This window comes from Lithobates pipiens, unplaced genomic scaffold (assembly GCF_037356315.1).
Source record: "Lithobates pipiens isolate NorthernLeopardFrog02 unplaced genomic scaffold, aLitPip1_a1.2 Scaffold_35, whole genome shotgun sequence".
NCBI classification, from domain to species: domain Eukaryota; kingdom Metazoa; phylum Chordata; class Amphibia; order Anura; family Ranidae; genus Lithobates; species Lithobates pipiens.
The window spans coordinates 16360576-16382441 of NW_027507811.1; the positions used below are offsets into that span (position 1 = coordinate 16360576).

The 21866-nt window shown below is 45.6% G+C and overlaps 2 protein-coding genes across 2 annotated transcripts in view; both read left to right on the plus strand.

The window, feature by feature from the left end:
* LOC143955519 (uncharacterized) overlaps positions 1-21866 on the plus strand; it is a 346177-nt gene that overhangs the window by 62121 nt on the left and 262190 nt on the right. The window lies entirely within an intron of this gene.
* Positions 9705-21866, plus strand: part of LOC143955392 (uncharacterized) — a 49024-nt gene continuing 36862 nt past the window's right edge. The window contains exons 1-5 of the mRNA XM_077465448.1: positions 9705-9784; positions 12366-12485; positions 13780-13929; positions 14018-14141; positions 18285-19179. Coding sequence (XP_077321574.1) covers positions 12390-12485; positions 13780-13929; positions 14018-14141; positions 18285-19179 — 1265 coding nt within the window. The 5' untranslated portion in view covers positions 9705-9784; positions 12366-12389. The remainder of the gene's footprint in view (positions 9785-12365; positions 12486-13779; positions 13930-14017; positions 14142-18284; positions 19180-21866) is intronic.

The window sequence follows — 21866 nt, forward strand, 5'->3', positions numbered from 1 at the left end:
CAACAACTGTGCATAGAAAGCTTCATGGAATGGGTTTCCATGGCCGAGCAGCTGCATCCAAGGCTTTTATCACCAAGTGCAATGCAAAGTGTCGACGCCACAGGAAGACATCCCCTATGACGAAACATGTTGGGCGGAGCTATGTGCTGACATCATTATGCCCTCACATGACCCCGGGAGTGCTGGTGATTTGAAATCTCTTTGGTGTAAAGCACACTATTATATATCATTTTTTTTTCAGACACCCTAGAGAATAAAATGGCGGCCATGCAATACTTTTTGTCACACCGTATTTGCTCAGCGATCTTACAAGCGCAATTTTTTTGGAAAAAATACACTTATTTTTTAACAACACAACAACAGTAAAGTTAGCTCAATTTTTTTTTTTTTTTTTTATATTGTGAAAGAGAATGTTATGCCGAGTGTCACGCTTCAAAATTGCGCCCGCTCGTGGAATGGCGACAAACTTTGGCACTTAAAAATCTCCAATGTTTAAAAAAATTTTGAGTTACAGAGGAGGTCTTTTGCTAGAATTATTGCTCTCGCTCGAACGATCGTGGCGATACCTCACATGTGTGGTTTGAACACCGTTTACATATGCGGGTGCGGCTTACGTATGTGTTCACTTTCTGCTCGTGAGCTCAAGGGGAGGGGGGGCGCTTTACTTTTTTTTTTTTATATTTAACTTTTTATTTTTACACTGTCCATTAAAAAAAAAAATTGGGTTACTTTTATTCCTATTACAAGGAATGTAAACATCCCTTGAAAAAAAGCAGGACAGGTCCTCTTTAATGTGAGATCTGGAGTCAAAAACACCTCACATCTTCCAGCCTCTGAGAGGAAAGGACCAGATTGTTTTTACCGCTACCGGTAAGCGGTGGAGACAACCAGAACATGGCTGGAAGGGGGGGGGGGGCATCTCTTCCGCCGCCAATAAAAGTGATCTCACCGGGGCCACTTTTATCTTGAAGTGGACCACCCGCCGTTTCAGAAAATACCGGGGTTATGGCAGCTATCACCCAAATCCACTCCTCCCAGGACCTCCTGCTCTTTAGCTCCCTTGATACCTCCTCTTATGTTCGCCTTCAGGACTTCACTAGAGCCACTCCCATCCTCTGGAACTCCCTGCCCCGGTATATTCGATCAGCCCCTAATCTGTCCACCTTCAGGAGATCCCTAAAAACTCACTTATTCAGGGAAGCCTATCCCACACCCACCTAACAACTGTCCCCGAGCCACCCCCCCCCCTCCCCCATCAAATCATTCTCTGCAGCTATTACTTTTCGTACCACCACCCACTCCCTTTAGAATGTAAGCTCTGTAAGGATTAAGGTATATGTTGAAACAAAATGGTTGACCGTATGTCTTACTAAATACATGTATTTTTCTATCCTTCTCTGTAAAATAAGGATTCGTCATCTATTGTCACGTACTCATCAAGAAGAGGCCGCATCAGCCCTAAAAAGCAGTCTACGCCCAGAAGATTGTCTTATCAGCTGATAACACCCGGAGAATTGTCTTTTCTTTGAAAATGTTGTTTTTTTTACATTTGCTGATGTTTGCCCTTTTCTGTCTATAAAAGATGTAATAAAGAAGCCTCAGAGCCAGAGTCAGTCAGAGACAGTCAGAGTTAACGACGGACTTCTGAGCAGAAATACTGAATAATACCTCCGTGTCTCTTTGCTTGGATAAGAACTCTAACTAACAATTGGGAAACGGTAACATAACCTGACAAATAGGTGACTTGTTGAGGTCACACCTAACATTTCTGGCGCCGCGAATAGGGACTCGCTGAAGAAACTACAAGAGGCGAACGAACATAAGGACGGAACGAAATGGTCGGGCACATCAAGAACCACAGACAAATCCTGCGCAGGTAAGAAAAGCTTTATTTTCTTATAAACTCTGTGCTTCTTAGATTTGTGCCCACCTGATCTGTCCGAATTGTTCTTCAGGTAAACACCAACCTCTGTAGTAAGCGGGTCTTGAACTTAATATTTTGGCTTATGTTACCGTTGTTTCTTGTCTGTCTACTTGTCATCTGTCTGTTGTGAATGAGATAAGCCCTGTTTGTATGGTGTGAATTGAAACATATATCATCCCAATGGGTAACGGAATGCGCCCTTAACTCGTAAGAGTACTTTGGGGGTCCGACACTTAAGTTTGATATACGCTTTTTGATTCATGAGCCTAAAAACGGGTTGAAAGTATAAGTCCTGACTGCCTCGATAAAGCAGGAATAAGAAACGAATGCTGAGAGATTCCATGGTAATGGGACGGAAATAAGGTCTCCACAAAGTCCCGGAGACCTAGTCATATGTGTTTGGCCACCAAAAGGGAATGCTTGTATATGTTGTAGCCGTCAGTCTGGTCATAATATTTGTCAGTTGGCTAGCATATAAAGTAATTCGATTTCAGAAATCTCATCTAGGAGAGGTTTTTAGTATTTTGGCACCCTAGGAGGAGAAGGCAACGAGACACTTAGTAAGTGATCCAAACGCCACCTAGGCAGGACTGTCAAAATGGGCCAGACACATGGTAAACCCCAGGAGGAATCTCAGAAATGTTATGCTGTTAAAGACATAATTACAATGTTGTATGGGAAGGATAAGGCACAGGGCACAAATAGGATTCTCAAGAAATTGGGGATGGATGGAGAAAATGGGCTAAGTGTAGAAGGTTGGGAGAATATAAAGAGAGACAGACAGGGAGAGATATTGCAGAACAGATGGGTATCACAAATACAATGTTTAATTAAGGTTTCCAACAGGGCTGAAGAGGAGGGATGGGAGTATTGTCAGGAAAAGGGTGGATGGGATATGAAGGTCCGACACAAAAGTCTTCCTTCTGCTCCCGGCGATAGGGTAAATACGGGAGATACTCCACCTCCTTATAACACTACCACACCAGGTAATGAAAGACCAAAACTTTATCCTTCCTTAAGAGGAAGAGGATGGGTATGCCGAGTATGCGGTACCCAGAACCCAGATTGGGCACAGGAATGTGTGCATTGCGGCGCTCAAAGACCAGAGCCCGTAGCTCCAGTCCATAGTCGGACTAGGGTAATACAAGTAAATAATCCAAATGCGGGTCAAGCAGGACAGCCACCTACAGTGACCCGACAAGTCGTTCTGAGGACATGGACACCTTGGTCGGCTGACACTCTTATGGCATTAATACAGAATGCTCCTGATCCCGTAGCAAAACCTGCCGCATTCTGTAGATTCGTGACACAATTACTAGACACACATGAAGCAACTTGGCAAGATGGGGAAGATATATGTAGACATAAAATGACACTGACAATGTTTAATCAATTCATGACTAAACTTACCCCACTTAGACCGAATGGGGATCCTACCACAGATCCACCAGGAATACACCCCCGTCATATAGACTCTAGACCCCTGTTTATTGCTCAGTTACGAGAATTTTGCCAAGGGAAACAGCAGGAAAGGGGTTCGACAGAGCCCATAAAACAGGCCCCAGGTCAGACTGTTACAGAATTTTACCTCAACATGGAAAGCATGATGGCTGACGAAGGTCTAGATTTAGCCTTACCCGTCACCATTAGGGCTTTCAATCGACAGTTTATGGAAGGACTAGTACCCCAAATAGGTGACAAACTGAAGGCATGTACTCCCGAATGGAGAGCCATACGGGACAGAGGAACATTGTTGCAGAAAGCACAAGGCATAGAGGCTGATTTAGCAGAAACTAAACCCAGAAGGACACCGGGAGTTAACACTGTTGCCTGGGTCAATGAAGGAGGGAATTCCTCCCGTAAACCTCTTACCTGTTATTACTGCAACAAGGTGGGACATATAAAAAGAGACTGTAGGAAAAGGATAAAAGACGAACAGGAAGGAAACACGGACAGAGACACGAGGGACTACAGACAGAGGCGTACCAATGATAGGGACGATCCGACCGCATGACTTGCCCCAGTCCTAGCTGAATCAGAGAACAAAATGCTCCACATGTTGATGAAGGTGGAAGGTAAACATATTCCTTGTTTGGTTGACACAGGAGCGTCACGCAGTCTGTTGTCTGATTCAGTAGTCCCTCCACACATGACGTCCCGTGACACCATACCCATAAGTGGTTATGACGGTCTTTTGTCCGATGCCCCACTGACTAAACCTTAAAAAGTAAAAATAGGGGGAATGGCTACCGCCTGACACTTGTGTATTGTTGCAATATGTAGATGACCTATTGTTATGTTGTCCGGATAACGATACTTGTTTAAAAGCCACTCTATCATTGTTACAATTCCTGGCTGAAAAAGGGTGCAAGGTGAATAGAACTAAGTTACAGGTATGTCAGAAAAAGGTTGTCTTTTTGGGCCACTGTATATCCCAGGGTACTCGACATCTCACTGAAGACCGAGTCCAGGCCATAAGACAAATGAATATCCCACGCAATTTTAAGCAACTTCGTATGTTTCTGGGAATGGTGTCATATTGTAGACAATGGATACCACATGCCAGTTCTCTGATGCAGCCATTATATGATTGCTTGAAAATAGTACCCTATGTACTCACAGAAGCAGGTCATGAATCTTTTAGCACCTTAAAAAGGTTACTAATTTCGGCACCTGCGATCGGGATCCCTGACTATACCAAAACATTTCATTTGTACATTGCTGAAATCACGGGACACGCAACAGGGGTGTTGACACAACAACACATCAAACAAAGGCCGGTAGCATACTTCTCGGCGGCTCTCGATCCTGTCTCTAGAGGATCACCGTCCTGTGTACGAGCAGTTGCAGCAGTGTCAATTATCATTGACAAATCCTCAGAAATTGTCTTAGACAATCCTGTAGTGGTACATACCACACATGACATACACGCCATCTTGTCACAGGTCCAACCAAAACACATATCAATGGCAAGGCAGCTGCGTCTACAATGCACTTTGCTCCTACCCCCCAATGTTACCTTTCAGCGATGCACTTCTTTTAACTTAGCACAGCTTTTACCATTACAGACAGATTTGACAGGGGGGAGTAATGATGATAATGGTGTAGACACAACACAAGATACTCAGGATTCTGACACACTTTCGTTTCAGGACATAACATCTGATGAACACGATTGTTTTCAACTTATGGAACAAGAAACCACGGGGTTCCCACATGTCACAGACATACCCATTACAAATGCAGAACACACACTGTACATAGATGGTAGTAGATTTGCCGATGACAAAGGTAAATATCACACAGGTTATGCTGTGGTAACGGACACACAGGTAATTGAGGCAAAGTCACTACCAGCACACATGTCGGCACAAGAAGCGGAACTAACCGCTCTAGAGAAAGCCCTAGAACACTTGGAGGGACAAGAAGGGAACATTTACACTGATTCCGCATACGCCTACGGTGTTGCACATGATTATGGCCACATATGGAAAGCTAGAGGTTACCTTACAGCAGCAGGCACACCTGTTAAACATGGTGAAGGAATCAAAAGAGTCCTGAACAATCTTCAAAAGGTTATAAGAGTAGCCATCATGAAGATAGCGGCACACACGAGCGCAAAAACAACTGAGGCAAAAGGAAACGCATTTGCAGATTTAACTGCAAAGAAGGCAGCTCTAGGGGAAGTAAGCCCTGAGACCTTAGCCACGGTACAGGTGAGTATGCCCGAAACCACATGGCAGCAGCTAATGGAACTACAGGAACAAGCAGGGGCTATTGAGAAGGACCGTTGGGTTAAGGAGGGAGCTGCACCAGGCCTTGACAATGTATGGAGAGAAGGAGACAAAATATGTCTACCCGCTTCTCTATACCCCGCAATGGCAGCGGCTGTCCACTTACCCACTCATGTCAGCTCCAATTCTATGTATAGGATTGTAAGCCAAGGATGGCTAGCCCCTGGATTCAGTAGTACTGCAAGGAACTACTGTGCTGCATGCCAAATCTGTCTGATTAATAACCCAGGACAGAGAGTGAAAACCCCACGTAAACATCAGGTCCGGGCCCAATATCCCTTTCAGAGACTGCAGATTGACTACATACAAATGCCTAAGAGCGGCCCCTTTGAATTTGTTCTCGTGTGCATCTGCCTATTTTCAGGCTGGTCCGAAAGTTATCCTGTGAAATCAGCTACGGCAAAAGCCACCGCCAAGAAACTGATTACTGAGCTGATACCTAGGTTTGGTCTCCCAGAAACAATAGAATCAGATAGGGGGACACATTTCACGGGAGAAATAATGCAAAATGTGATGGCAATGTTAGGGGTTCAACAAAGTTTTCATACTCCTTACCACCCACAGAGTTCAGGATCAGTAGAAAGAGTAAATGGTACAATCAAGCTGAAAATACAAAAGGCTATGCAGGAGTTGAACAAACCATGGCCTGAGTGCCTAGCTTTAGCTTTGTTCTCTATTAGGTACACCCCAACAGGAAAAACAGGGTTATCCCCATATGAAATACTGTTTGGAAGTGCACCTAGATTAGGTTTATATTTTCCTCAAAGTATGCAATTACAATGTGATAGTTTAACTACGTATGTAATACAGTTGCAACAGCGTCTGACTAAAATCCACAAGAGTGTGTATTCTTCTCTTCCAGACCCTAATTCTGTCACAGGTACACACGATCTACAACCAGGAGACTATGTGTATGTAAAGAAACATACCAGAAAGACACTGGAACCAAGGTTTGAAGGTCCTTTCCAGGTGCTATTGATTACAGCAACCTCAGTGAAATTGGAAGGAAAACCTACCTGGATCCACGCTTCTCATTGTAAAAAGGAGCCAGTTGGCAAATGACAACATGTATCTTTTTATTGTTTCAGTAATTCTGGCTAATAGTTTGGTTACCTCACAGAATAAAATACACAAGGATGAAGGATTTTCTAAAAAAATGTTATTACTGAAGTTTAAATATGCTTATGCCCAGAAGTCAGGATATGAGAAATGTTGGATTTGTAGCAAATTACACCCCAGCACAGCAAGTATACCACTGATGGCAGTTCCTATAAACTATACTGATCTTGCTAACAGTAGCATTAACATAATTAGAACAAATACCAATGAGACAGTAATGTTTAAGTCAAATGGTCTCGCCTTTTTCCCTGATTGGTGTTTCAACTTAGGGAACACAACGGGAGGAAATGGAGAATGCCAAGACAGCAAGTTTAATTTGTCCATTGTCGTATTAAATGGAAGCTTCTATCCCAGTAATTCCAGCACACACCAGACATTATCTGACTTCCTCACTAACATTGTGGATAATAATGTTAGGTGGTTAGTATCCAACTTATCCCTCTATGGATACACCTCTCGTTATAGAAATGATATCAGTTCAAGATCAGTAGCTCTAGGAAACAATATATACATCTGTTGTGAGGATAAATGTTATACTTGGATACCTAGAAGAGCTCAGGGATGGTGCTACCTCGCAAGTTTAGTACCAGTAATGGGGGTAGTAGGTGATGAACGAGGTGATCACCTATTAGAAGCTAGCATGCACCCTAGGTATCCCCTCAGGTATCGTAGTAAAAGAGAAATATTCCTGAAGAAGGACATGGCATGGGCTTGGTTCCCGTCCTGGACAGGATGGGGTATAGACTTAATGAAAAGACTAAATAACTATACAGGAATTATTAATGATTTTGGAGAAAAACTCTGATGACATTACTAAGTTAAATCTGGAGACCAGAGCCATCAGACAACAATTAGAATTACATGAATTAGCAATTGAAAGTATGAGTGCAGCACTGACAGGACTCTGTGAAACTACTGAGGACTATGAGTGCTGTACTTGGATACATAACACCAGCATTGAGGTACCTGATTATTATGACATCATTGCACAACACCGTACGGAAGTAAAGAATTTACAAGAGAAGGCCCGAAATATTGGTCGCGACTGGGATCCGTTTGGTGGAACTTTTAGTTTCTCAGGGTTATTCTCTTGGGTTAAGAAGGCAGCAATGACGATTATAGTGGTGCTCTTATTCGTATTTTTCTTTTATGCATGCTTTAAACTGCTTATGTGCTTTTGCAAGAAAGCCAAGGTAAATGATGCGGAAAAGATGGAACTTTTGTGAAGATAGGTAGATTTAGTTTCTTGACATCACCCATCTGTCAGAAAAGCCACTCTTCCTGAATTTTAGATGTTGGTACTGTCCAGGGGGATGGGTGTATACCCCTCTGACAACTCGCGGTCAGGGAGAGTACTCTGGATATAGGCTGACTAGAACTTGTTCAGGTGGACCCAGGGCAAGAGGGAGGGGTGATGTCAAAGGGGGAAATGTAAGGATTAAGGTATATGTTGAAACAAAATGGTTGACCGTATGTCTTACTAAATACATGTATTTTTCTATCCTTCTCTGTAAAATAAGGATTCGTCATCTATTGTCACGTACTCATCAAGAAGAGGCCGCATCAGCCCTAAAAAGCAGTCTACGCCCAGAAGATTGTCTTATCAGCTGATAACACCCGGAGAATTGTCTTTTCTTTGAAAATGTTGTTTTTTTTACATTTGCTGATGTTTGCCCTTTTCTGTCTATAAAAGATGTAATAAAGAAGCCTCAGAGCCAGAGTCAGTCAGAGACAGTCAGAGTTAACGACGGACTTCTGAGCAGAAATACTGAATACCTCTGTGTCTCTTTGCTTGGATAAGAACTCTAACTAACAATTGGGAAACGGTAACATAACCTGACAAATAGGTGACTTGTTGAGGTCACACCTAACAGCTCTATGAGCCGGGCCCTCCTGTCTCTTCTGTATTTAACTGTACTGTAATTGTGCTGTCCCCCCTCTACATTGTAAAGCGCTGCGTAAAATGTTGGCGCTAAATCGTGAAGAATAATAACGGTTTTTAGCGCCAAAGTACCGGCGGCTGGTCTGTAAGTGGTTAATGGGTTGCCTTGACCGAAAAAAGGGTGGGAAACACGGATCTACAATGGCAGTTCTCAGCCTCAGTCCTCAAGTACCCCCAACGAGGAACATGTTTTCAGGTTTTCTTTTACTTTGCCCAGCTGCTTTAAATCAATATCAATGACGTGACATAAGAGCTATTTTATCTAAGGGAAGTTCCCAAAACATGACTCGTTGGGGGTACTTGAGAGCCATTGCACTAAAGTAACTCTGGAGTAAAGGCTGCAGTTCCTCTAGTCTCCGCTTGATAGTAACTTAAAGTGGAGGTCCACCCTAAAATGGACCTCCGCTCATCGGAATCCCCCCCCCTCCGGCGCCACAATCGGCACCTTTCAGGGGGGAGGGGGGTGCAGTTACCTGGATAATCCAGGTAACTGCACCCACTTCCGGGCTAGCTGTCTGCGGAACGAGCGTAGGTTACGCCCCCGTTCCGCAAGCGCCCGCCCCCTTCAGCAAGTGCCCCGCTGCCTGCTGGGAAACACACAGCTCCCAGAGGCAGCGGGGACCGCCCGGATTGCGCCGCGCGGCTCGCGCATGCGCAGTAGGGAACCGGGAAATGAAGCCGAAAGGCTCCATTTCCTGATTCCCATACCCAAGATGGCGGCGGGACCCGGCAGCCGAGCGAGCGATCGGCTTCGGGTGCCGACATCGCGGGCGCGCTGGACAGGTAAGTGTCACTATTTAAAAGTCAGCAGCTGCAGTATTTGTAGCTGCTGGCTTTTAAAAAAAAAAAAAAAAACGCGGAGTCCCGGTGGACTCCCGCTTTCAGTTGTACTGAGTGTAATACACAGATAGGAAGTGATGTCATAGTATTAACAGGAAGTTCCGGGTGAGAGGTGAGTCGGGAGGAAGTGGAGAAGAGACATTGCTGGAACTGGCAGCAGAGGAGGTAATAAGATCTTATTTTACATTTACACCCAGTAACCCCCCCCCCGTCATGTCCGTCCTCTTCTTCCATAGTCACTGTGACGTCTTTTATCTCCAGCAGATGCTCCTTTATATAGCTCTGACATATACCGCAGTGCTGTACAAAGAACACTGAGCCAGTCACATCAGTCTCTGCACCAGAGGAGCTTACACTCTAATGTCCCCTCCCCCCACAGTCACACACTATTATTATTATACATGTATATGCAGTATGTCACAAAAGTGAGTACACCCCTCACATTTTTGTGAATCTTTTCTTCTATCTTTTCATGTGACAACACTGAAGAAATGACACTTGTCTACAATGTAAAGTAGTGAGTGTACAGCTTGTATAACAGTGTAAATTTGCCGTCCCCTCAAAATAACTCAACACACAGCCATTAATGTCTAAACCGCTGGCAAGAAAAGTCAGTACACCCCTAAGTGAAAATGTCCAAATTGGGCCCAAAGCGTCAATATTTTGTGTGGCCGCCATTATCTTCCAGCACTGCCTTAACCCTCTTGGGCATGGAGTTTACCAGAGCTTCACAGGTCACCACTGGAGTCCTCTTCCCCTCCTCCATGATGACATCACAGAGCTGGTGGATGTTGGAGACCTTGCACTCCTCCACCTTCCGTTTGAGAATGCCCCACAGATGCTCAATAGGGTTTAGGTCTGGAGACATGCTTGGCCAGTCCATCACCTTTACCCTCAGCTTCTTTAGCAAGGCAGTGGTCATCTTGGAGGTGTGTTTGGGGTGGTTATCATGTTGGAATACTGCCCTGCGGCCCAGTCTCTGAAGGGAGGGGATCATGCTCTGCTTCAGTATGTCACAGTACATGTTGGCATTCATGGTTCCCTCAATGATCTGTAGCTCCCCAGTGCCGGCAGCACTCATGCAGCCCCAGACCATGACACTCCCACCACCATGCCTGACTGTAGGCAAGACACACTTGTCTTTGTACTCCTCACCTGGTTGCCCCCACACACGCCTGACACCAAATAAGTTGACCCTTCCTTTTTAGATTGTTATCTCTAATGAGCAGGGCCCTCTGATTCCTCTTGTACCAAATTGTAATGTAGCTGTAATGTCTGCCCTCGTGTTGTAAAGCGCTGCGCAAACTGTTGGCGCTATATAAAACCTGAATAATAATAATAATCTTGGTCTCATCAGACCACAGGACATGGTTCCAGTAATCCATGTCCTTAGTCTGCTTGTCTTCAGCAAACTGTTTGCGGGCTTTCTTGTGCATCATCTTTAGAAGAGGCTTCCTTCTGGGACGACAGCCATGCAGAACAATTTGATGCAGTGTGCGGCGTATGGTCTGATCACTGACAGGCTGACCCCCCACCCCTACAACCTCTGCAGCAATGCTGGCAGCACTCATACATCTATTTCCCAAAGACAACCTCTGGATATGACGCTGAGCACGTGCACTCAACCTCTTTGGTGGACCATGGCAAAGCCTGTTCTGAGTGGAACCTGTCCTGTTAAACCGCTGTATGGTCTTGGCCACCGTGCTGCAGCTCAGTTTCAGGGTCTTGGTAATCTTCTTATAGCCTAGGCCATCTTTATGTAGAGCAACAATTCTTTTTTTCAGATCCTCAGAGAGTTCTTTGCCATGAGGTGCCATGTTGAACTTCCAGTGACCAGCATGAGAGAGTGAGAGCGATAACACCAAATTTAACACACCTGCTCCCCATTCACACCTGAGTAACACTAACGAGTCACATGACACCAGGGAGGGAAATGGCTAATTGGGCCCACTTGGACATTTTTACTTAGGGGTGTACTCACTTTTGTGGCCAGCGGTTTAGACATTAATGGCTGTGTGTTGAGTTATTTTGAGGGGACGGCAAATTTACACTGTTATACAAGCTGTACACTCACTACTTTACATTGTAGACAAGTGTCATTTCTTCAGAGTTGTCACATGAAAAGAGAGAAGAAAAGATTTACAGAAATGTGAGGGGTGTACTGACTTTTGTGAGATACTGTAGCTCTGATATATACCGCAGTGCTGTACAGAGATTACTGAGCCAGTCTCTTTACCAGAGGAGCTTACACTCTAATGCTCCCCCCCCCCCCCCCCAGTCAAACACTATTATTATTATACATTTATACAATAAAGGTATTATCCTAGGCTGTCTCAGACGAGTGTAGTATCCGCTGTGTGTTGTTGTCAGCTTGTGTTCTTGTGAATGAAGCCCTTTTCTCCAGCTGCAGTCATTGACCACACAAGCTGACAGTTTCCACTCTCTCTGTGCCCTGAATAGCAGGCTGCAGCTCCAGACTCTGTGGTTATGGAACAGGAGAGATGAGGATACATAGAGCTACAGAATGAAGAAAAGATGAGGCTTGTTGCCGGATGTAGCTCCCCCCATGGTTCGCCCATTATTTTAGGCTTCTAGGGGGGTAGGTGGAGCTATAGGCAGAATCCAGAAATACATCCATTATCTTAATTTTAACAAGTACTGTGGTCACAGGGACCCCTGGGGGATTAAACAGGCTTTTTTTCTGATGATTGATCTTCTGTAATACTCATTTGATATTGATCCACAGAAAGGAAAGTCCTAAACAGATCACATGACCACATCCATGAGGATGGACAGCCAGGGGAGTCACTTGACTGGGAGGATGTTAGACTTCACCCTGGAGATCATTTACCTGCTGACCGGAGAGGTGAGGAGGATTCTGGGAGGTCACATGACATCACTCTTATCTCTATTAATAAAACACAGAGCTGACCGGAGAGGTGAGGAGGATTCTGGGAGGTCACATGACATCACTCTCTTCTGTATTAATAAAACACGGACCTGACCAGAGAGGTGAGGAGGATTCTGGGAGGTCACATGACATCACTCTCATCTCTATTAATAAAACACAGACCTGACCGGAGAGGTGAGGAGGATTCTGGGAGGTCACATGACATCACTCTTATCTCTATTAATAAAACACAGACCTGACAGGAGAGGTGAGGAGGATTCTGGGAGGTCACATGACATCACTCTTATCTCTATTAATAAAACACAGACCTGACCGGAGAGGTGAGGAGGATTCTAGGAGGTCACATGACATCACTCTTATCTCTATTAATAAAACACAGACCGGACCGGAGAGGTGAGGAGGATTCTGGGAGGTCACATGACATCACTATTATCTCTATTAATAAAACACAGACCGGACCGGAGAGGTGAGGAGGATTCTGGGAAGTCACATGACATCACTCTTATCTCTATTAATAAAACACAGACCTGACCGGAGAGGTAAGGAGGATTCTGGGAGGTCACATGACATCACTCTTATCTCTATTAATATTATTATACAGGATTTATATAGCACCAAAAGTTTTTGCGCAGCAATTTAAAATGTAGAGGGGGAAGCACAATTACAATATAGTTCAATACAGAAGGGACAGGAGGTCCTGGCTCGTAGAGATTACATTCTAAAGGGAGGGGGGAGGTAGTACAAAAGGTAATAGCTGCGGAGCATGATCTGATGTGGGGGTGGCTTGGGTACAGTTCTTAGATGGGTGTGGGATAGGCTTCCCTGAATAAATGAGTTTTCAGGGATCTCCTAAAGGTGGACAGGGTAGGGGCTGATCAGATGGGGCAGGGAGTTCCAGAGGATGGGAGAGGCTCTAGTGAAGTCCTGTAGGCGGGCATGGGAGGAGGTAACAAGGGAGGGGACGATTTGTGCGATATCTGCACGTGAGGTTGGTGATGTAGCTGGGGGCAATGTTGTCGATGATAAAACACAGACCTGACCGGAGAGGTGAGGAGGATTCTTGGAGGTCACATGACATCACTCTTATCTCTCTTTATAAAACACAGACCTGACCGGAGAGGTGAGGAGGATTCTGGGAGATCACATGACATCACTCTTATCTCTCTTTATAAAACACAGACCTGACCGGAGAGGTGAGGAGGATTCTGGGAATGTACACGGTGAAAATAGCTTTGTATGTTTTTAATAGGATTACAAAGTTGTAAAAAGGACATCTAATATACCTCCTAGTAATTGTCCCCATGAGTCCTCTCCACCGTCATCCCCGATACTAGAGAGCAACAAGAAGCAGAAGATTCTAGAAGTCACCAAGAAGATGATGGAGCTGCTGACCGGAGAGGTGAGGAGGATTCTGGGAATTCTGGGACATTATCCAGTAACAGACAAGGGATGTGTCTGGATGGTGACTGTATCGTTGTGTGTGTCAGGTTCCTATAAGGTGTCAGGATGTCACTGTCTATTTCTCCATGGAGGAGTGGGAGTATTTAGAAGGACACAAGGATCTCTACAAGGACGTCATGATGGACAATCAGCCGCCCCTCACATCACCGGGTAAGAGGAGACTGGATTATGAATGATAAAAGTAGAGGTGTCCATTATATTTTGAGGAGGAAGCTCCCTTGGATGTGGTGACTCTCAAAGCCAACGTCTCTTCCCCTCGTGTTTCTGTTATGTTCTCCTCCTTTCCTTCTACATTTCTGTGGTCTCTTCCATCAGCTTTTCCTTGCTTCTTTTGGGGGTTTAGAAGTCAGTCTCAGCACCATGTCACGTACAAGGAGAAGACCCCAAAATCTGTTGCATTGAGGTTGCATGCCCTGTTGGCACTGTGAAGGGTGATGGTGCTCTGACTAATAAAGGGGCGCTTGTTCCCCAGTAAGGTAGCCAAACCCTCCAGCAGGACATCAGAGTGCTTTAAAAGGTGCTTTCTCCAGCTTACAAACGTTGTCTAAGCCCCTGTACACACGGTCGGACATTCCAATGGAAAATATCCGATCGGACCGTGTTGTCGGATAATCCGACCGTGTGTGGGCTTCATCTGACTTTTTCCGTCGGACTGTCCCACCAACAAAATTTGAAAACTGGATATAAAAATTTTCCGACAACATGATCTGATCGGACAAAGTCCGATCGTTTGTACAGAATTCCGATCGGACAAAGTGCCACGCATGCTCAGATCAAATTCCTAGACCAAAGCTATTGGCTACTAGCCCGAACGTAGTCCCAATCGTAACTAAATAATGTCATCACGTTACGAACTATTGGATTTTCTGACAACTTTGTCCAACTGTGTGTATGCAACACCAGTTTCGGACAAAATCCGTCGGAAAAAATCCGACGGATTTTGTTGTCGGAATGTCCGACCGTGTGTACAAGGGCTAAAACATTTGCATATCTCTTACGCATAGTCACCATAATCTGGATAATATGTTTATTCCCGATAATTTTCTACTCCAATGTTTTTCAACCGGGGTGCCGCGGCAACAGCCCGATTTGAGCTATTCTCTGAGATGTACAGAGGAGGCAGAGAGCTCAGCCCTGCAACTCCTCCCGTCTTTCTCCTCCTCTCTGTACTAGTGCCTGCAAAACAGAAAGCCAAGCTGAATGCCCGTCATGTCCTTAGCGACCTATGACATAATCGTTTGGTAGGACGCAGACGGGCTGCCAGCTTGGCTTTCTGTTTTGCTAGGAATAGTACAGGAGCCAGAGAGCTCAGCCCGCACCTCATCCCAGCTTTCTCCACCTTTCTATATTATTGCCGGGAAAACAGAAAGCCAAGTTGACCCCCCGCCCATGGACTTCCAGGCAAATGATGTCATCGGTTGCTAAGGACATGTCGGGCGGCCAGCTTGGCTTTCTGTTTTGCTGGCAATAGTAGAGACAACCGGGATGAGGTGCAGGCTGAACTCTCTGCCTCCTCTGTACTATTCCTGGCAAAACAGAAAGCCAAGCTGGCAGCATGTCTGCATCCTACCAACCAATGATGTCATAGGTTGCTAAGGACATGTCTGGCGTTCAGTTTGGCTTTCTGTTTTTTCCAGTAATAGTACAGAGAGGAGAGAGCTGGGAGGAGGTGCGGGCTCAGCTCTCTGCCTCCTCTGTACTATTCCTGGCAAAACAGAAACCCAAGCTGGCAGCATGTCTGCGTCCTACCAACCGATGATGTCATAGGTTGCTAAGGACATGTCGGGCGTTCAACTTGGCTTTCTGTTTTTTCCAGTAATAGTACAGAGAGGAGGAGAGAGCTGGGAGGAGATGCGGGCTCAGTTCTCTGCCTCCTCTGTACTATTGCTGGCAAAACAGAAAACCAAGCTGCCAGCCTGTCTGCGTCCTACCTACCGATGATGTTATAGGTTGCTAAGGACATGTCTGGCGTTCAGCTTGGCTGTCTGTTTTTTCCAGTAATAGTACAGAGAGGAGGAGAGAGCTGGGAGGAGGTGCGGGCTCAGCTCTCTGCCTCCTCTGTACTATTGCTGGCAAAACAGAAAACCAAGCTGCCAGCCTGTCTGCGTCCTACCTACCGATGATGTTATAGGTTGCTAAGGACATGTCGGGCGTTCAGCTTGGCTGTCTGTTTTTTCCAGTAATAGTACAGAGAGGAGGAGAGAGCTGGGAGGAGATGCGGGCTCAGCTCTCTGCCTCCTCTGTACTATTGCTGGCAAAACAGAAAACCAAGCTGCCAGCCTGTCTGCGTCCTACCTACCGATGATGTTATAGGTTGCTAAGGACATGTCGGGCGTTCAGCTTGGCTGTCTGTTTTTTCCAGTAATAGTACAGAGAGGAGGAGAGAGCTGGGAGGAGATGCGGGCTCAGCTCTCTGCCTCCTCTGTACTATTGCTGGCAAAACAGAAAACCAAGCTGCCAGCCTGTCTGCGTCCTACCTACCGATGATGTTATAGGTTGCTAAGGACATGTCGGGCGTTCAGCTTGGCTTTCTGTTTTTCCAGTAATAGTACAGAGAGGAGGAGAGAGCTGGGAGGAGGTGCGGGCTCAGCTCTCTGCCTCCTCTGTACTATTGCTGGCAAAACAGAAAACCAAGCTGCCAGCCTGTCTGCGTCCTACCTACCGATGATGTTATAGGTTGCTAAGGACATGTCGGGCATTCAGCTTGGCTTTCTGTTTTGTCTGCCGTAGTACAGAAAGAAGGAGAGAGCCGGGAGGAGGTGCGGGCTGAAATCTCTGCCTCCTCTGCTCTATTCCTAGCAAACTAGAAAGACAAGCTGGCAGCCCATCTGCGTCCTACCAACCAATGAGGTCATAGGTTACTAAGGACATGACGGTTGTTCAGCTTGGCTTTCTGTTTTGCTGGCAATGGTACAGAGAGGAGGAGAGAGCCGGGAGGAGGTACGGGCTGAACTCTCTGCCTCCTCTGTACTATTGCCGACAAAACAGAAAGTCAAGCTGGCCACCAAACATGTCCTTAGCTCTCTGCCCCCTCTGTACATGGAGGTACAGTACTCTCCTCCCTTCTCTATCTCAGGAGGTAACAGAGGATCAGGCTCAAATCACAATGTACAGGGGGTAGAGGAACTGGGGGGGGGTTTCGAGAGAAAGGGCACAACTCGCATTTCCTGGCTCTCTTCTCCTCTCTGCTGTCACTACTCCTGTGGGGATTTGGGGGGGGGGGGTTGTGGTAGGAGGAGAGATTGGGAGGGTTGTGCTATAAGGGAGATTGGGGGGGGGGGGTGTTTGTAGTAGGGGGGGAGGGATTGGGAGGGGTGCTAGAAGGAGGGATTGGGGGAGTTGTGCTAAGAGGGAGGTTTGGGGGGGTGCCAGGAGGAGGGAATTGGGTGGGTTGTGCTAGGAGGGGGGTTTGGGGGGCTGTGCTACAAGGGGGAATGCTAGGAGGTATGGGGGGTTGTGCTACAAGGGGGATTTGGTGGGGTTGTGGTAGGAGGAGGGATTAGGAGGGTTGTGCTACAAGGGAGATGGGGGGGGGGCATGTCTGTAGTAGGGAGGAGGGATTGGGAGGAATTGGGAGGGTTGTGCTAGGAGGGGAGATTGGGGGGGGTGCTAGAAGGAGGGATTTTGGGGAGTTGTGCTAGGAGGGGGATACTAGGAGTAGGGATTTGGGGGGAAGGGTTGTGCTAGGAGGGGGAAGCTAGGAGTAAGGATTTGGGGGGTTATGGTAGGAGGAGGGATTTGGGGGGGTTGTGCTAGGAGGGATGGGGGGGTTGTGCTAGGAGGAGGGATTTGGGGGGTTATGGTAGGAGGAGGGATCGGGGGAGTTGTGCTAGGAGGAGGGATTGGGGGGGATTTGAGGGGGGAAGGGAGGATATTTACAACCAATAGACCACATGTTAGGGTTTGCTGACATCAGGTTCAGCGCAGTAACACATGCGTAATCACGCGTTTCCCTGTACTGCACAAAAACGCGCTGTCTTTTGCAGATGCGTGTTGGTGCCATCAATTCTGAATGACACCCCATCTCCCCCACGCATTAAAAAATGTAATGTGCGGGAGTAGGCAAAAAAGCATGCATGCTCGGATGCCCCTGCTTGTGTGAATGTGCCCTCAGACTGGGGTTCCCTGGGGAATGTGCGCAATTCTGATGCATGCCTTGACCAAATAAAAGGTCAATAACCACTGGCCTGCGCCACCTAGAGGCAGGAGGACTGTCTGCCACACATACGATTCCTCCTGACTGTAAAACATGAAGACTGAATGTGCTTTTATCATCGTTTGCTTTTCTCCCAGCAGGTAAATGCGATGTCGGGAACTCCTCGGAGGGACGCCAGATTTCATCGGCAGATTACAATACAGGAGACGGTGGCGTTGCAGAAGAAAAGCTTCTTCCCCGAATTCCACATCACAGAGCCGATGAGAAAATATTGATGACTCCTGAAGGCCTTAAAGGTTTCCAAACAGTAAAAATCATTTCACCAAATCAAGGGCCCCGCACCAGTGAGCGTCCGTTTCCGTGTTCAGAGTGCGGGAAAAGCTTCCCTTGGAAAGGACACCTTCTCACACACCTGAAAAGTCACATCGGTGAGCGTCCTTTTGCGTGCTTAGAGTGCGGAAAATGTTTTATCCAGAAAGGAGACCTGCTTAGACACCAAAAAAGCCACACGGGCGAGCGCCCTTTTCCGTGTTCAGAGTGCGGGAAATGTTTCATCCAAAAAACTGACCTTCTCAGGCACAAGAGAATCCACACGGGCGAGCGCCCTTATTCCTGTACCGAGTGTGGGAAATGTTTCACTCAAAAAGGAAGCCTTCTTACGCACCAGAAAAGCCACGTAGGCGAGCGCCCTTTTATATGTTCAGAGTGCGGGAAGTGTTTCATCCAGAAAGGAGATCTTCTTAGGCACCAGAAAAGCCACAGCGGCGAACGTCCTTTTTCGTGTTCGGAGTGCGGCAAATGTTTCATACACAAAGCGGACCTTCTCAGACATCAGAGGAGTCACAAGGGCAAGGGTCCTTTCCTGTGTTCAGAGTGCGGGAAATGTCTCATGCGGAAAGCGGACTTTCTTACCCACCAAAGGAGACATATGGGTGACTGTCCTTTTTCATGCGCAGAGTGCGGGAAAAGTTTCACTCGGAAAGGAGACCTTCTCACCCACCAGAGAAGCCACCCAGGAGAGCGTCCTTTTTCGTGTTGAGTCCCCAATGCGAATGGATGTAAATGACAACGGGACCTGGTGTCCTTGTATTAAAAGTCAGCAGCTACAGTCTTCGTAGCTGCTGACTTTTCTTTTTTTTTTTGCCCCCAGGCGGAGCTCCGCTTTAACTCTATAAAATATGTGTAGTGGAACCTCAGATTACGAGCATAATACGGTCCAGGAGAATGCTCGTAATCCAAAGTACTCGCATATCAAAGCGAGTTTCCCCATTCAAGTCAATGGAAAAGAAAATTATTTTGTTCCGCATTGACTTCTGTGGTATGCAATACCGCATACGGCCAGAGCTGGAGGGGGCACCGGAGAGCCTCGGAAATGGCCCGAAAAGGACACCTCGGCAAAACCTCGGAAAGACTTCGTTCCCGAGATTTGCTGAAGACAGCGAAGCTGTCCTCGGGCCTTTCTGTGCATTTCCGAACGGCGCTGATCGGCGATGTCCTGATTAGGGCTGCAACTAACGATTATTTTTATAATCGATTAGTTGGCCGATTATTGTTTCGATTAATCGGTTAATAACCTTAAAAAAAAAAAAAGTGTGGTGTATAAATTTAGTTAATATGTAAAGTTTAAAAAAAAGGCAATTTATTCTTAAATATCTCAATGCAGCGGTAAATATAAATAACCAACTATATGGTTAGGGAGCAAAATATCTAATCCACTCTGAGAATAACAGACAGAAGATATATACTGTATATATTAGAGGGGATATATACTGTATATACTATTAGAGGAGATATACTGTATATACTATTAGAGGCTATATACTATTAGAGGAGAGATATACTGTATATACTATTAGAAGAGATATAATGTACTGTATATACTATTAGAGGGGATACAGTGCCTTGCGAAAGTATTCGGCCCCCTTGAACTTTTCAACCTTTTGCCACATTTCAGGCTTCAAACATAAAGATATAAAATTTAAATTTTTTGTGAAGAATCACCAACAAGTGGGATACAATTGTGAAGTGGAACGAAATCTATTGGATATTGTAAACTTTTTTAGCAAAGAAAAAACTGAAAAGTGGTGCGTGCAAAATTATTCGGCCCCTTTACTTTCAGTGCAGCAAACTCACTCCAGAAGTTCAGCGAGGATCTCTGAATGATCCAATGTTGTCCTAAATGACTGATGGTGATAAATAGAATCCACCTGTGTGTAATCAAGTCTCAGTATAAATGCACCTGCTCTGTGATAGTCTCAGGGTTCTGTTGAAAGCGCAGAGAGCATCATGAAGACCAAGGAACACACCAGGCAGGTCCGTAATACTGTTGTGGAGAAGTTTAAAGCCGGATTTGGATACAAAAAGATTTCCCAAGTTTTAAACATCCCAAGGAGCACTGTGCAAGCGATCATTTTGAAATGGAAGGAGTATCAGACCACTGCAAATCTACCAAGACCTGGCCGTCCCTCTAAACTTTCAGCTCAGACAAGGAGAAGACTGATCAGAGATGCAGCCAAGAGGCCCATGATCACTCTGGATGAACTGCAGAGAACTACAGCTGAGGTGGGAGAGTCTGTCCATAGGACAACAATCAGTCGTACACTGCACAAATCTGGCCTTTATGGAAGAGTGACAAGAAGAAAGCCATTTCTCAAAGATATCCATAAAAAGTCTCGTCTAAAGTTTGCCACAAGCCACCTGGGAGACACTCCAAACATGTGGAAGAAGGTGCTCTGGTCAGATGAAACCAAAATCCAACTTTTTGCCCACAATGCAAAATGATATGTTTGGCGTAAAAGCAACACAGCTCATCACCCTCAACACACCATCCCCACTGTCAAACATGGTGGTGGCAGCATCATGGTTTGGGCCTGCTTTTCTTCAGCAGGGACAGGGAAGAATTGAGGGGAAGATGGATGCAGCCAAATACAGGACCATTCTGGATGAAAACCTATTGGAGTCTGCAAAAGACCTGAAACTGGGACAGAGATTTATCTTCCAACAAGACAATGATCCCAAACATACAGCAAAATCTACAAAGGAATGGTTCACAAATAAACGTATCCAGGTGTTAGAATGGCTAAGTCAAAGTCCAGACCTGAATCCAATCGAGAATCTGTGGAAAGAGCTGAAAACTGCTGTTCACAAACGCTCTCCATCCAACCTCACTGAGCTCCAGCTGTTTTGCAAGGAAGAATGGGCAAGAATTTCAGTCTCTCGATGTGCAAAACTGATAGAGACATACCCCAAGAGACTTGCAGCTGTAATCGCAGCAAAAGGTGGCTCTACAAAGTATTAACGCAAGGGGGCCGAATAATTTTGCACGCCCCACTTTTCATTTTTTTATTAGTTAAAAAAGTTTCAAAAATCCAATAGATTTCGTTCCACTTCACAATTGTGTCCCACTTGTTGGTGATTCTTCACAAAAAATACAAATTTTATATCTTTATGTTTGAAGCCTGAAATGTGGCAAAAGGTTGAAAAGTTCAAGGGGGCCGAATACTTTCGCAAGGCACTGTATATACTGCATATACTATTAGAGGAGATATACTGTATAAACTATTAGAGGAGAGATATACTGTATATACTATTTGAGGAATGATATACTGTATATAATATTTGAGGAATGATATACTGTATATAATATTTGAGGAATGATATACTGTATATAATATTTGAGGAATGATATACTGTATATAATATTTGAGGAATGATATACT